The sequence below is a fragment of the Tachypleus tridentatus genome, chromosome 2 (assembly GCF_004210375.1).
Source record: "Tachypleus tridentatus isolate NWPU-2018 chromosome 2, ASM421037v1, whole genome shotgun sequence".
In the NCBI taxonomy this organism is placed as follows: domain Eukaryota; kingdom Metazoa; phylum Arthropoda; class Merostomata; order Xiphosura; family Limulidae; genus Tachypleus; species Tachypleus tridentatus.
In genome coordinates this window covers 33,977,663-33,992,389 of record NC_134826.1, presented here as the reverse complement: position 1 = coordinate 33,992,389, position 14,727 = coordinate 33,977,663, and the positions used below count along the sequence as shown (strand labels likewise).

At 33.8% G+C, this 14,727-nt stretch overlaps 1 protein-coding gene across 3 annotated transcripts in view; it reads left to right on the top strand.

Moving 5' to 3' along the window:
- LOC143240623 (sushi, von Willebrand factor type A, EGF and pentraxin domain-containing protein 1-like) overlaps nucleotides 1-14,727 on the top strand; it is a 178,587-nt gene that overhangs the window by 66,167 nt on the left and 97,693 nt on the right. For all 3 annotated transcript variants that reach the window (XR_013021864.1, XM_076483363.1, XM_076483377.1), the window contains 2 exons: nucleotides 1,355-1,446; nucleotides 5,974-6,127. Coding sequence is in view for 2 of the 3 variants with exons in the window: in XM_076483363.1 (XP_076339478.1) it covers nucleotides 1,355-1,446; nucleotides 5,974-6,127 (246 nt within the window). In the remaining variant the exon portion in view is untranslated. The remainder of the gene's footprint in view (nucleotides 1-1,354; nucleotides 1,447-5,973; nucleotides 6,128-14,727) is intronic.

The window sequence follows — 14,727 nt, the reverse complement described above, 5'->3', positions numbered from 1 at the left end:
CAGTAAGAGGCTCTAGTGTGATAATTTTTGCCTTTTATTTTTTTTCAGTTATCATAATGCCATTCTTATATTCCTTGGCACCTCCCTGTGTATGTAACACAGTTTTTGTACACATTCTAACAAATTGCAAACTCCCTAGCAAAATATAAAAGTACCTGGAGAAGGCAAGACCCATTAGGTCAAATGTTACAGGATTCCTTTGACTTGGCACTATCTGAGCCCACGAGTGGCTGGCCTTCTCTTACAGGAAATGCTTATTTGAAATTCAAATGCAGCAGGAAGAAAGAGGGAAAATGGAAATCATTAAATCCATTTATCCTTGCTCAGTGCCCATGATGATATGGAGTTTTCTGCAAAACTGGTTTGGCAATATATATATCTATGACTGACTTGGCCATTTCTGCACATTTTACAAGAAAGAAAAGTACTGATGTTTTAACATGGTTTATGCTTTACTGTTTTTAGTTGTAGTAATCCATTGCACTGTCTCCTAGTGAGGATCCAAAAGCTCCTTCTTATCATTATAATACCTGTTTCTTGTATTTCAACAAAACAGAATGATCTGATGCTCTAACTACACTACATGTTTTGCTCATCTTTGTCACACCTTACTGCTAGATGTTCTTTGCTGTAAATCTATCTGTGATTTAAATGCAATATATGATTGAGTAAATAATGAGTTGGACAAAGAATATTCCCTGCATGAGAAGGATGTGATCTTCTATCAGATACTGCTCTGCTAGAGGACCCATGATCTTGTGAAAGTCACATCCCATGGGCTTTCCCTTCTGGTCACTGTTTTGGAAAGAAGCTGATATTTTTAATTGATTAGCTCCTCCACCATTTTCAGTGTAGAATTCTAGATCTTAGTACGCAGAGATATAAGTAGCATTTCTAAAGCTAACATTTTTCTTAACCTGAAGATGTATTTCTGAAAGGTACTTCTCTTCCTCCCCACTTCTAGTATGTTTATCTCTGCCTCATCAAAAATGAGCCTATTATTTTGTTTTAAAGAAAGAAAAGTAATTGACTGAGAAGTCTTAAAAATCAAAGAAGTGCAGAAGAAAATACATCTGAACATAAGCAGTGCTGAAAAAGAATGAGTATGATGATATGCTGGTTCCCACAGGGAATATCATAAACAACGGCTGTGATATTTGTGGAGAACTATAACATTATAATGATTATGTTGTAGGTTGGCACAGTACATGTAGACACACACAGGAATAAAAGCTTCTTCATGGCTAATGGCATGTGCACGAGATAATATTTCTTAGTATTGCAGAGTGGTAAGAATCTGTCTGAAATAACCTGAAAATGTTAACATTTATATTTTTGTTACTGAATGTTGTAGAAAACTGTGTTCTTCCACATCTGAATAATGGAAACATAGGGAAGAAAAGAATAACTTATTGGGATGAAAATGAAATATTGCACTTTGATAAAGTAAGTCGTTATTTATTTTAAACATAAGAACTGACTTGTAGAAATAGAAATATTTTTCCTACTCTCAATTCCTACATCTACAAACTTGCTAAATATTAACTGAGAATGAAATTACTCTTAAGTATTTTTTCTTTACTCTAGGATATCCAAGTTTTTATTTAACTACATTGCACATAAGGGAACAATCCAAATAACTATTAAACAGTTATTTTAAATAAAGATGCCTTGCTATCTAACTTTAATTGAAAACAGTTGAAGAGTTTATTAAATTATTTTCAAGGGCAATCACTTTGTTTTTAATTGTTAGTCTTATTATCAGATAGACAGTGAAAGGATCACTCCTCAGTCTGGCTCTTGCAAATATTTTTCTCTAATTCAGGATGTCATTATCTTCATGTATACTTTCTCTTTTACTAACCATTTGTATAGAAGATGTATTGATGATGCTTTTCTACTCATTCAAAACACTGTTTGCACAAAATGTTTTTTTTTTTTTTTGTGGAATACCTGTGTAGACTCTACATGTGAGATAGAGTAAAACAATAGCTTAACTTTTTCAAATGTTCAACAGCACGAAATAAACAACACTTTTGTAACATTTGTTTACTGTATGAAAATATTTACTTACATTTTTACCATTTCTTACCAGGTTTTTCAAATATTACCTAGGTTATTATTCTCCTAATTAGAATGTATAATATATGTTGTGAATATTATTGTTTTCATTGTAAGATTTGTAAAATTTATAAGATATTACAAAGTAATGGCTATACCCAAAATGTCTTACTTAATATCACATGAATATATTTAGCAAATATTACATTACATACAAAGAAGCTACACAGTCTGTTTAGTTCCTATACCACTTTTCATGAGCAAACAAAGCTCTAAACTCAAATTACAAATTCAAAAAAAAAAATCAAGACATATTACACACAAATTAAGTGAAATTTAATATTTAAATCAGCATTTAGAATTCTGAACTTCTGTAAAAGCAAAGACACTGTATTGATCTTTATACGCTTGTAGGTCTTATATAAGTACATTGTGGTAGCTATAAAACTACCTATATTGGTATTTGTACAAGTATATGTCAACCACATTGAAATTTCAACTAGAAGTGTGTGTTAGTTAACTAATCCACCAGAGTATTGTATCTAATTATATAGTAAGAATAAGAACTACCCTATGCTCCATGAAAACTTTGAAATTCCCCACTCTAGAACAATAGTTAGGTTTTAATCCATTTTATACTACAAAATATTTTCTATACTTTATTTGAAAAGTTTTTCCATTTTCAGTTTTGGTACTAAACTAATCATTTCCAAATCCCTAGTGTTTATATCTGATCATCATTATTCTTTTCCTTTTTTAAAGATGCAGTGTTTATGTTAAGCCTTTCCTTATAATATGGCCCGGCATAGCCTGGTTGGTTAAGACGTTCGACTCGTAATTTGAGGGTCATGGATTTGAATCTCCGTTGCACCAAACATGCTTGCCCTTTCAGCCATGGGGGTGTTATAAAGTAATGGTCAATCCAACTATTCATTGGTATTAGAGTAGCTTAAAAGTTAGCAGTGGTTGGTGATGTCTAGTTGCCTTCCCTCTAGTCTTACACTGCTAAATTAGTGATGGCTAGCACAGATAGCCCTCAAGTAGTTTTGTACAAAATTCAAGAAACAAACAATACTGTTCTTATAATGCTTTCTCTAAATAATATTATTGAACATATGTATGCTACATGCTTCATTGTACATTTCATTATGTTAATATTTTTTCTAAGTTTTTTGTTGCATCAAATACATCTTGCTTAATAGCTATGTTGTTTTTGAGGTTTTAATGCTGATAAAGGAATTTGAAACATTTCTGAAAGATCCATAATTTGAGTTCATTTATAATATTACCATGTTTCTAATATTTGTTATAGAACTGGGCTTAATGTTTCTTAAATCTATATGATTCTAACACTGATAAATCTGTTACTCCTACTATGCCTCCTGTTTATACTAAAATAAACTGTAGTATCTTCTTTTAATTTTATTATCTCTTATTAACCTCAAGAACAGCTTTTTCATGCCTTTAGAGGGCTTAATATTAAAATTCTTCTGATTTTTGAAGCTAATTTTTATTTCAGAGTATCTGTTAAATAATTGAATAATTTACTAAAAAGAAATAATAATACATGTGACATCAAACTTCGTAATAAAGCTTTTTGCCAATTTTAATTATTTAGTTTTTATCCAAAATTACTACATCTCAAAATTTAATGATAGAAATACACAAACCAATGAGGAGAGAAATTCTAATTTTTGGTAATTAACCAACTGTTATGTGGAATATGAGGATTCATATCAATTTTATGGGGTGTTTTCTTTTTCTCAGTTCAATTAAATTTTTTGTTAAATTATGTGCAAGTCTTTTAGCTTTCAGAAGTGTTGAGTGTGAGTTAGCTGTGTAGTTGAGCTCTGGAGTTTGTGTGTTGTGTTAGAAACCATCTGATGCCACAAAATAATCTTCGTACTTTGAACTGTGGGTTTGTTATGATAATGAGTGTCAGTGCTGACTCTGGATGGTAGGTTTTCAGGTGTTTATGACTGGCTGTCTTCCATCTGATCAGTAGTTCAAAAGTATGGTTAATAGCAGGTAACTTAAGTAGTTTTGCCATAAATACAAAAATCAGTTTTATTCACAGATGCAGATTTTTCCTTAAGATAAGTTATACAGAATAACAGAAATTTTGACAGAAATGTGTAGTAGAGTAAATCTTCCTCCTCTGACTTTGACTGAGTTTGAGTGGAAAATAAATTGAAACTGTCTTTATTTAATAATCACAAAAACACCTTTTCTTCAAAGCATCTAAGGATAAAGTAAATGAAGGTTTGTCTTCCATGCTGAGAAAACAGAGCAATATTTAAATTAAAAAATGCAGATCTTCTCAGCATACATGATCCACTCTTGTGACTGTTGGTTATTTTCATTAAAATTAAAAGTTTGTAATCTCAAGGTATCACCTGACCTGCCAGTGGAAAAAATAACTGTCCACTTCTAAATAACATGCTTCAATTTATATATCAGTTAATGCTTATTACCTATTTGTTAGAGGCTGTGGATTGGGTTAGTCTTGAGAAAGTGATAACATTATATGAATGAGGTACTTATATACAGTACAAGGATGGAGGGTGCAGTGATGTAGTTGGAGAGTTTCACATGACAGATATTGCCAAAGACAATTAAGTGGTGAACAAGACTTGAAAAAGTGATAAAGATTGAGACCAATGCTTAGAAGGGCAACAGAAGAATCCCTAGCAGCTGAGTAATTGCTGTAATGTTAAACAAAGTAAATAATATTATAAATGCATTTTCCATTTAACATTTAGTTTTCTTCTGATATATAATTATCTGCTTTGTAATAATGTGATCAAATAATTGAAAATCTTGACTAACAAAATATCAAGCATCAAAGATATTTGGAAGAAAGGTTTTTTAAACTAACAGGTGTGTTGGTATCTGTTGAACTAAATTGGAACTTCAGACGGGATATGTCGGTCTATACTGATAATAGCAATATGTTGCTGTAGGTTGGTGACAGGAATCTTTGAGAAACTTGTAGTACTTCGTATTTCACAAATTGTATTGATTCTCTTGAAACTGCTGTGTTGTTTATTTTGATTCATTTTTGATTATAATATTTATTGTTTTATATTGAACAATGTATATTCAAATGTTTATTTTTCTCTTTCTAATGCTATTCAAAGTTATGGTAAAAGATAAGCAAAAGAAAATTATGGATTCCAGTCTAAACAAAAAGTTAACTTAGTTCAGCAACCAATTTAAAAATGCAAAATGATATTATTATACATATGTATACATGCACACCATATATAAATGATCATATAATAATGTAAGCCTAGCACAAAGTATGCAGTTGAAATTTTCTATGTAAATATATGTCATCCTCATTATCTACTTTTTCCTTAGAGGTGACACATGTAAAGACTAAAATACTGAAGTGCTAAAAAGAGTATTATTTGTAAGGAATTCTTTCAAATGTGATAAGCAATATAGGAAAACAAAAGTGATGGATGTAGCAAAAATTGCATTCACATCACTGGCTGTTTAATAACTGTAATATTTTGACTCATATCAAAGAGTCTTCATTATGTAAGAGTTATGTTCAAAAATACATTTGAATTTCAGATAATATGAAAGGTCATGGCGGTGAAGTTTATAGGTGGTATTCATTTAGATTTTTAAAGTGTTGTATAAAAAATTGCAAAGTTATTTATGAGTAACTGTGATACTTGCTACAAAATGTACACTTATTGTTTTTCGTTTTAAGATTATCTTTTATGAATTCCTATTTGCCCTGGTTGGTGTCACTTATTATAAAAGGGTTAACATTTCTGCAATGTATAGTTGTATATGACATTCCATCCCTGTAGAGAAATGTGACTGTTATAGGACTTAGTGATTAAAAGTAATCTCCAATACATCTTTTTAAAGAATTTGTTGTGCATTTTATTTTAGATTGAGAAAAACACCTCACTGGCTCACGGGGAGAAGGTTGTAATCAGATGTAATCGTAATTACTGGTATAAGGGCTTTTTGAACAGTACCTGGAAAAATAATGAAATAACTTGCAATGATGGACAGTGGAGTTCAGAACCTGTGTGTCTTCCAGGTAGTTAAGTATTTATTATTTATTTTTTTATTTATTGTAGAATATTTTTATTTCAGCAAGAATTTTATTTATAATTGGTTTTTAACTTTTACTAGTATTCTAAGTGTGATTAAAATAAAGACTAAAGAATATTTAATATATTTTCAGTCAAAATAATTTGAATAGTTGTAATTTAGTTGTAATTCAATTTCATTATGCTGCAGTCTCATAGGGATACATATTTTGTATTTTTATATGTTCTAACTTCAATCTTCAGATAACTTTCCTATAAAATTTAACTATAAAACAAGCAAACTCCATTTAAAATCAGTGATAAGCATAATTAAAATACAATAACAGCAACTTTTACAGTAGAAAAGTTCTGATTTTAATAACTGTTATTTTGACTTATACTAAGGAGTCATCATTATGTAAGTTATATTTAAAAAGGCATTTGAATTCCAGATAATACAACATGTCATGGTGGTTAAGGTTGTAGTTAGTATTCAATTAGATTTTTAGTAAACTAATGTCAATAGAATATTATTATATAACAAAAGGTAGGAACCTTGAAAAGTATATCATGCAAATAGCATTTATATATGCTCAGTAGTTTTGACAACAAACTACAAAGAATTTCTTAATTCTTCAGTTAAAACAAAATTGTCCAGAAGAAGTTGTTAAAAAAATAAATGGCCCATTCCTAAATTCTGAAAAATCAGACCTTTTGAAAAAATACAGATTTTTAAAGATAAAAATAGCTTCAACTTTATCACCACGATAATTCCTTATGTTGAACATATAAGCAAAAACCTAACTGGGTTACTGAAATGACATAAATGACAGAAACACAGCATTGACATAAATACCATAACCATATAAAAAGATGGGTATTAAACTCAAGAATTTTATTATTTATAATTATCTCACTTAAAATGTAAATAATGAAGTAATCTAAAATATCAAATTAAATTCATGTAAAGGATAAGAAGATTCTGCTCATCCTGTTGATTAATTAGATGATTAAATCAGGGTCAGTTTGCTTTTAAAAATTAAGGAAAGTTGGTTCATATTATTGCACTTTTTTCAGCATTTGATAAGATGAATTATTCTTACTGTTTATTCTTAGAATAGAGTGTCTAATACTTTCAATTAAAATCACAACTGTAACTGTTTGTTAACTTAGTTGTATCCATAGCTTGAAATAATTACCTATTTTTCATCATAGTATAAATGGAATGGTTCAATTACCTTAGAATGCAATTGACCAAAAAAAATTCTTCTCTACTCTGTTATTCCTGTTACTGTAATAGAATTTGTTCAAGGTGGTACAAGATGTGCTGTCTCTATAGGCCATTGCACCTCTTTGTTTCTTTCTCTGGGCTGTTTGTTGTCCTTGCACTAAATTGGAGACTAGTAGCCTGTACTGGATTTGTCTCACTTCATTTTTTTTTCCAATTTACCCTGATTGGACTTTGAATCATTTCTCACCCTTAGGTGGGCTTTTTTTCAGGTTTAGTAATGACAAAGAGAAATGTTGCAAATGATTTTGTGCATATCCCAAGAGTGTTACTCGTGACTTTCTCTTTGATTTATTCTTCACTGGGTGGTTTCTCTGTTTTGTACATTGCTCTCTGGATTTGCTTCACCCTGTATATATTTTGTTAGGTGTTCAGAGCATTCGTTCATCAGTTATTTGCTCTTGTGTTGAGCTTTTCTCTTTCTTTAGTTGAGTGGCTATTGTTCACTTGTTCTGAACAACTGTTTCTTTATTACCTTTATCACCTGCTCCTTGTGGTGGCTATAATAGATTATTAATCAAATTGAAGAAGTTCATACTGCAACCTCTCCAATATCTTGTCCTTTTGGGTGTTAGTGTTTCTCTACACACGTTTCAGTTGGGCCTGACAAGGCTTAGGTGGTTAGGGGTTTAACTCACAAATTAAGAGTTGCAGGTTTGAAAACCAATCCTACCGAACATGCTCACTCTTTTAGCCATGGAGACATTATAATGTAACAGTTAATCAACCATTCATTGGTGGTGGATGGTGATGACTGCCTTCCCTCTGGTCTTACTCCACTAAATTAGGGAAAGCTAGTACAGATAGCCCTCATGTAGCTTTGGGGAAAATTCAAAACAAAACCTTCTCTTCTTCAATTTCATGTGATGTAATTACAGTTTTATTACAGCATGCAAAATTCTATTGCTTCTGGAGATGTGATCTTCCATGGTAGCCCTTAATCCCCCTAGGTCATGCTGATATTTGGGCTCTTATGTGGGCTTTTCAGGACCTGTGAAATTTTGCAAGAATCTTTTATTAGCTTTTATTTCTCTTCCTTCTACTTTTGTCATTGGTTGATTTTGGTGGTTTGATATGGCTCATACGTTGGTGGGTGCCCCAATTCCTTCTCTTCATCAGGTATTCTTTATTTCATAGATCTACCCCTTCAGAGATGGGGGCATAAATTGATAGGTTGATAAACTGGAAGAACTTTGGATTTTTGGTCTGGAGCTTCTCATTGTAGATCATGTTTTAGTTCATTTGTTTCCATCTGACCAGCAATTAATTATGCATTCCAACATTTCAACAGTGGTTACTTATGTCAGTCACCAGGGTGGCACCAGTTCTCCATCTCTCTGTATTCATTTGTTGTATCATATTTTTGGCCCACAGGCTTGATATTGCTATCATTGTGTGTCATGTTCCAGGTGCTTTCCTTCTGTTTTTCCAGTAGCTTTTGCTGTGTCCTTTAATCACAAATTGTCTTGGTTTTGGTAACTAGTTTCTCATTTTCTTGCTTTGGCAATCAATGTTTTCAGCCAGGATTAGACCTTCACATGTGCCTATCTTCCTGATCTCCTTGTCCAAGTGATTTTGGCCATACTTGACATTTTGTATTCAGTCCTACTAATAGCTTTTTTCTGGCTATTTCAGCTGTGATTTCTTCAGCTTCTTCAGCTCCAATTTCATCCTCTGTTACCTTTACCTCTGTCTCCATCCCTTCTTTACTACCTTGGTCACTGGTGTTTCATCCAGACCTTTCTCTCCTCTGTATTCACAAATGGTTTACCTTTGGTTCAGCTTTTACTGATTAATTTCCTCTTCATACATGGAAGTTTCTCAATTTGCACAGAATGTTTCTGTTTTTGGTTTCTGGGGTCCAAGGTTTTCCATGACTAACCCACTGTTCTTATTCCTGTGGGTTTCTTCCCTTTTGGATTGGGGGTCTTCTGTCACCTCGTTCTCAGATTTTTAGGCATTCCTGTCACACACTTTTCCTATACTTTACTTGTGAATGTGTCCCTTCTAGATTTCTTATCCAATGTGGCAGGTGCCCTTTCAGAAAGGGATATTAATGTGATCCTGCACTGCCTCACTTGACCTACATTCGAACCACTCTCCTAGTGCTTATTGTTTAATCTTCTCTTATGTTTTCCTTCTCTTATTCACAGGTGGATGTCAGTGGTCTGTTTGAAATTGATTTTTCATGTACTCTTTATACTTGTTTATATCTTCTCCTTTTTTGGATCATTTTTTCTCCCTGACATTTCTGTGGCTAATGAGGATAACTACTTCATTTTGCCACTTTCTCTTTCTTCTGTTTCACACCTCTATCCTAGTCTTGAACAACATCAACTTTCATGTCCTGTACTTGTTTTTTTTCCCTGTTATTGTATTTGTAAGTTTTTGTTTTCTGTGGTGTCTGTTTTTGCTCTTTCTTCCTTGGTAAATGCCATCTGTTCATGTTCTTCTTCCTTCACCAATTAGGTTTGGCTCTTCATTTCATTCACTTCTCCTTTGTATTCTTTCTATATTTTATTCTGTGTGTATTCTTACCCAATTTGACACCTTATATTTTTCATTGGGTTTTTTTATCTTCATCACCCTTTTGAGGTACTACTTCAATCAGGCATGCAGACTACCCATGACATATTCATCTTTTACTGTTTACATCAGATTGAAGTTTGCTTCCTCTTTGGGCTATCTTCTTCCACCTGTAGCTATTCTAGAATGTGTAGAATTCTGTGAGACTGGATAAGTCAGGTTTTTTATATTTTTCCTTTTCAGGGCCCTTTTCCCTTTTTTTAATCTTTATTGCTTTGATCCCACTTTGTTGTGTGTGGTGCCTGACCAGATATTATTTAATTATTCCAATTCGTACTTTAAAGCCATATTATAAAACTTATCGATAGGAAAGTGGCCATGCTTGGAAGACTGAATAGTAGTAACTTCCCCATTTTGTTCCTACACCTCGTTTTTCATTTTTTTTCTGATAAACCCTTTAGGATAAATGTCTTCCTTTTTTATTCAGAAGGGATTAGAGGGTTTACTGGTTCTCCTATGTCAGTTAAGAAGCTACATTTTTGAGACATCTTGGTGGAAACATCTACATCAAAATATAATAAACTCCTCATGAATTCAAAGATCACTGGGAATATACCTTTTGAATTTACACCCCATGTTACTTTGAATTCTTTACAGGGAGTTGTCAATGAGAGGGATTTAAGTAACATCCCCAAGTCGTCTTTACTGGTTTTTCCAAGCAAGGAGTTTCTACTATACAATAAATCTGTTTATGTAGATGGAATTATGCTGCCTACCAATGAGTTTATTTCAACATTTACATTGTCATGTCCATTTATCACTGTTAAGGCAGGTTATCTGAACTATAAAATATGGCTTTATATTCTCAGTCCTCTCAGGTGTTTCCAGTATCAGCTGTTTGGACATTCTAAGGCAACTTTTTTGTGTGTTCATTGTGATGGCAAATAACATGACACCTATAAATGTAAACTGAACCTTCACTGTGTCATGTGTCAGCTGTGGTTGTTCCCACCCCTCTTACATTCAATCTTACCCTGAGTGGGTGGAAGAGAAATTGGTACAGTGTTTATGTACTGTAAACAGCAGTTTTTACTTTGAAGCTTAAAAGTTTTGTCTCTTGTTCCATCTTTTTAAATATGTTGCTGCATTCTGTTCTACTGCTATAGTGGGAGTGCAGACAGGTCTTTTTCTGCCTCTGTCAAAGTCTTTTGCATGTGATTTGAAGAGTATTTTACCTTTCATGATTGTACAAATTGTCAGGTCTCTGTTTACTTCCATCTCTGTCCCCACCATAACATCCAGTGACTAAACCATTATTTGACCACACTCTCAAATTCTAACAGAGAACTATCCAGTCAACCTTGGGTAGGTTCCATGGATGTTGACAGATTTCTTTTTACTAAAGCAAAATGTCGTTGTTGCAAGCAGAAGAATTCTCTGTCCATTTCTCCTCATCCTTAATATAAATGGCCACTATCAAGGTTTTTCACATTAATTTGTATGTCATTGAGGCCTTGATCATTTCCTTTCATCCCACATGTATCTTGTAGAGAAAGCATTCTTGAAACATGCTGATACTATCACTTTTTAGCAGTTTTCTTATATCAAAATGACAGGTTATTAGATGAATGAGTTAATGGAAGTGTGACACTGCTTGTTGACCAGCATATACCTTCCATGTCTGTGCCACTCAGTATGCCCTTGGAGGCTGTGGTGTTCTATATCTCTGTGGGTCATACTATCACTTTTTTGTTCACTTGTGTACAGGAGAAGCTTGTGATCAGTCAAACCTTGATGCTCTTATGTAACTGTTATTATCTCCTTTTTTAATCTTGGGATATTTTAAATGACACAGTCTCTTTTGGGATGATGCTTTTATTCATGGGAGGGGTCATTCTGTAGAGCCATATGCTCTCAGATCACAACCTATCTCTATTCAGTAATGGTTCTTTTGCTTGTTTTCATGCACCTAGTCAGTCTTTTACTGTCATTAATCTGTTTATTCACCTTCACTTTTTTCATATTCTTCTTGGAGGGTTGTCAATGACCCATGAAGCAATGATCATTTTTCATTGTTTTGAGAGAGACTGGGTATAATCAATGCCACTTGGCTTTGGTGCCATGATAGATTTTGGAGCAGACTACTTGGTTCTTTTTCACTTCATTCTTGGGATTTGATCCTTTTGTTGTAAATCTTATATCTATTAACAACTGCAAGGAAGCAGTAACTGATTAAATAATTCAAACAGCTGTTTTTTTTTCTCTTAAACCTTAAAACGTTTTCCATTGTGATCTCCTGCTTGTCAGCAGGAACAGAAAACTTAGAAATGGGTCTGGAATACTTGTTGCAAGTATCCCACTCCTTCTAACCACATTGCTGTATAGTGGGCTTGTGCTTGTGCTCAGCAAATTAGATGTTAAAGCAAAAAAGAATCCTGCACTATGTTCACCACTAGCATCTCTTCCACTATCATTTTCAGAGTTGCCAGGGACAAGAATTGGAAGGTAAATGGGAAGTTTACTTCCCATGTCCTGTCTATCCTGCTCTCCAATGGCTATAGGAAGTTGGTGATGTACAGATTGTTGCCTATACTTTTGAGGATTGCTTTTTCTACCTTTCCAGTACTTCTGTCTCTTCTCTCACATTCTCAACCATCAAGTTTAAACCTGAGAGATTGCCTCTTTCCTTTAGAGCTGAACGTTTCTATGATTATAATCTCTCATTTACACTGCTAGAACTTTAGCTTGCTCTTCATTAGTTTGGTAGTACACCAGTCAGACTTTATGATGCTCACTATGAGATACTGTATCCTCTCTCTCTCTCTTTCCCCTACCTTTCTTGTTCTTTATTTGGTTCTTTTTAACCAGATTCGACAGGAGAATGTGTTTCCTGATAGTCAGCATAAGGCTATTGTTCTTCCTTCATCATAGCATGGGAAGAATTCTAATATTCCATCTAATTATTTCCAGTTGGTCAGATGTACTGTCTTTGTAAGGTCTTGGAGAGGATGGCTGAAGCATATCTTGTTCAAATTATTGAACCAAAAAACCATCTCTCACTCTTGTTCAGTATAGTTTTCATCAGCAACACTCCACCATGGACCACTTGATTCATCTTGATATCTCATTCATGGAAGATATTCCTCATGGGAGAGCAACTTGTTTTTGTCTTTTATCTTTATAAGGCTTATAAGTCTATATGGTGGTTTGGCATTTTGCAGAATCTTCATTCATATGGGTGGCATAGTTATTTACCCATTTTTATTCATAACTTTTTACTTGACAGGCAATTCCAATACCATGTGGGTTCAACTCTTTCTCAAGTCATCACATAAGGACTAGGAGTCTTTCACAGCTGTGCCTTGAGTGTCACCCTTGTGTCTAGATTAATGCTACAACTAAACATCTTCCTCCTACTGTTGCAATCAACCTCTGTGCTATTGACTTCCACATTTCTTGTCCATGGTCACACATGAGATTTAATGAGCAGCAACTTAAGATTACCTTCACTGACTTGTTAAAGTGGACCACAGCAAATAGCTTCAACTTTTACTTCTCTAAAACCATTCGTATTCATTTTTGCCATCAGCTGGGATTAGATCTCAGTCCTGAGCTCTGTTTTATTGGTGTTATACTTCCTGTGGTTCCTGAAGCAAATTTGTTAGTGCTTATCTTTGACTGTAAGCTGACTTTCATTTCTCACATCAAACAGCTTTGTGTCAAGTGTACGATAGCACTGAATTCTCCATGTCCTCTTTTCCATCTCTTGGGGGAGTGGATAAATGTTCAATGTTGAAGATTTATTTTGCTCTCATATGTTCCAAACCACAATATGATTATGCCAGGTTTTTTGCTTTGTAAATATTGGACCCTATTCACCACCTGGGGTTTTGGCTCTGCACAGGGACCTTCCTTTCTTTGCCATTCCAAAGACTGTACTCCAAGTCCCATGAACCCCTTCTTCACATCTGCTTATTCCAATTTTTCTTATAATATGCTAACAAGCTTCAATCTTTATTACTGCATCCTACCTAGTGTTATGCTCTTTTGGTATAGATGATCTGCCATTCCTCCTTCTGGCATTTGTATCTACACACAACTGGTTGAATTTGGTCTGTCATTGGATGGCATTGCTGAGTCTAATGATCAGCCCCTCCTGCCACTTTCTCATTATCATCCCCACCTTTCTTTGAGTCATCTGAGTAAGGCAGAAACTCCAGATTAGAAGTACTATTTTCTCTTTGCCAAAGATGTGTTGCACTCTTCTTCTGTTCTCATTTTTATAGATGGTTCAAAACCAGATGACTGTGGGCTTTGCCATAGTTTGCTGTTGTTCTGTGATTGCTCTCAGAATCTTTTCTACAGTTTCTGTGTTCACTGCCAAGTTGTATGCCATTTTTCATACCTTGGAATATGTAGAAGCTAAGCAGTTCACTAACTGTACTATTCACACCAAGTCTCCTAGCTCTTTATTGGTCCTGGAATCACTTAATTGTAGTTCTCACCCTGTTCTTATTAATATTTAGAAACGATTGGCCCACTTTTCACAGTATCTTGTTTCTGTCTATTTTTTTCTGGTTACCTGGCCATATTGATATTTGTGGGAACTAGCTCTTGCTGATATTGCAGCTAAGTTCACATGTTCTGGCATTGTCTTTATACTACTGTTGTATAAAGGATGGGGATCAAGTAGTTTTTTTTTTTATGTTTTGATGTTTCTGTTGCACTAACTTCACATTGTTAAACCTCTCCTTATGGACCTCGGGACATTCTTCAATACTTCATGAGCATACA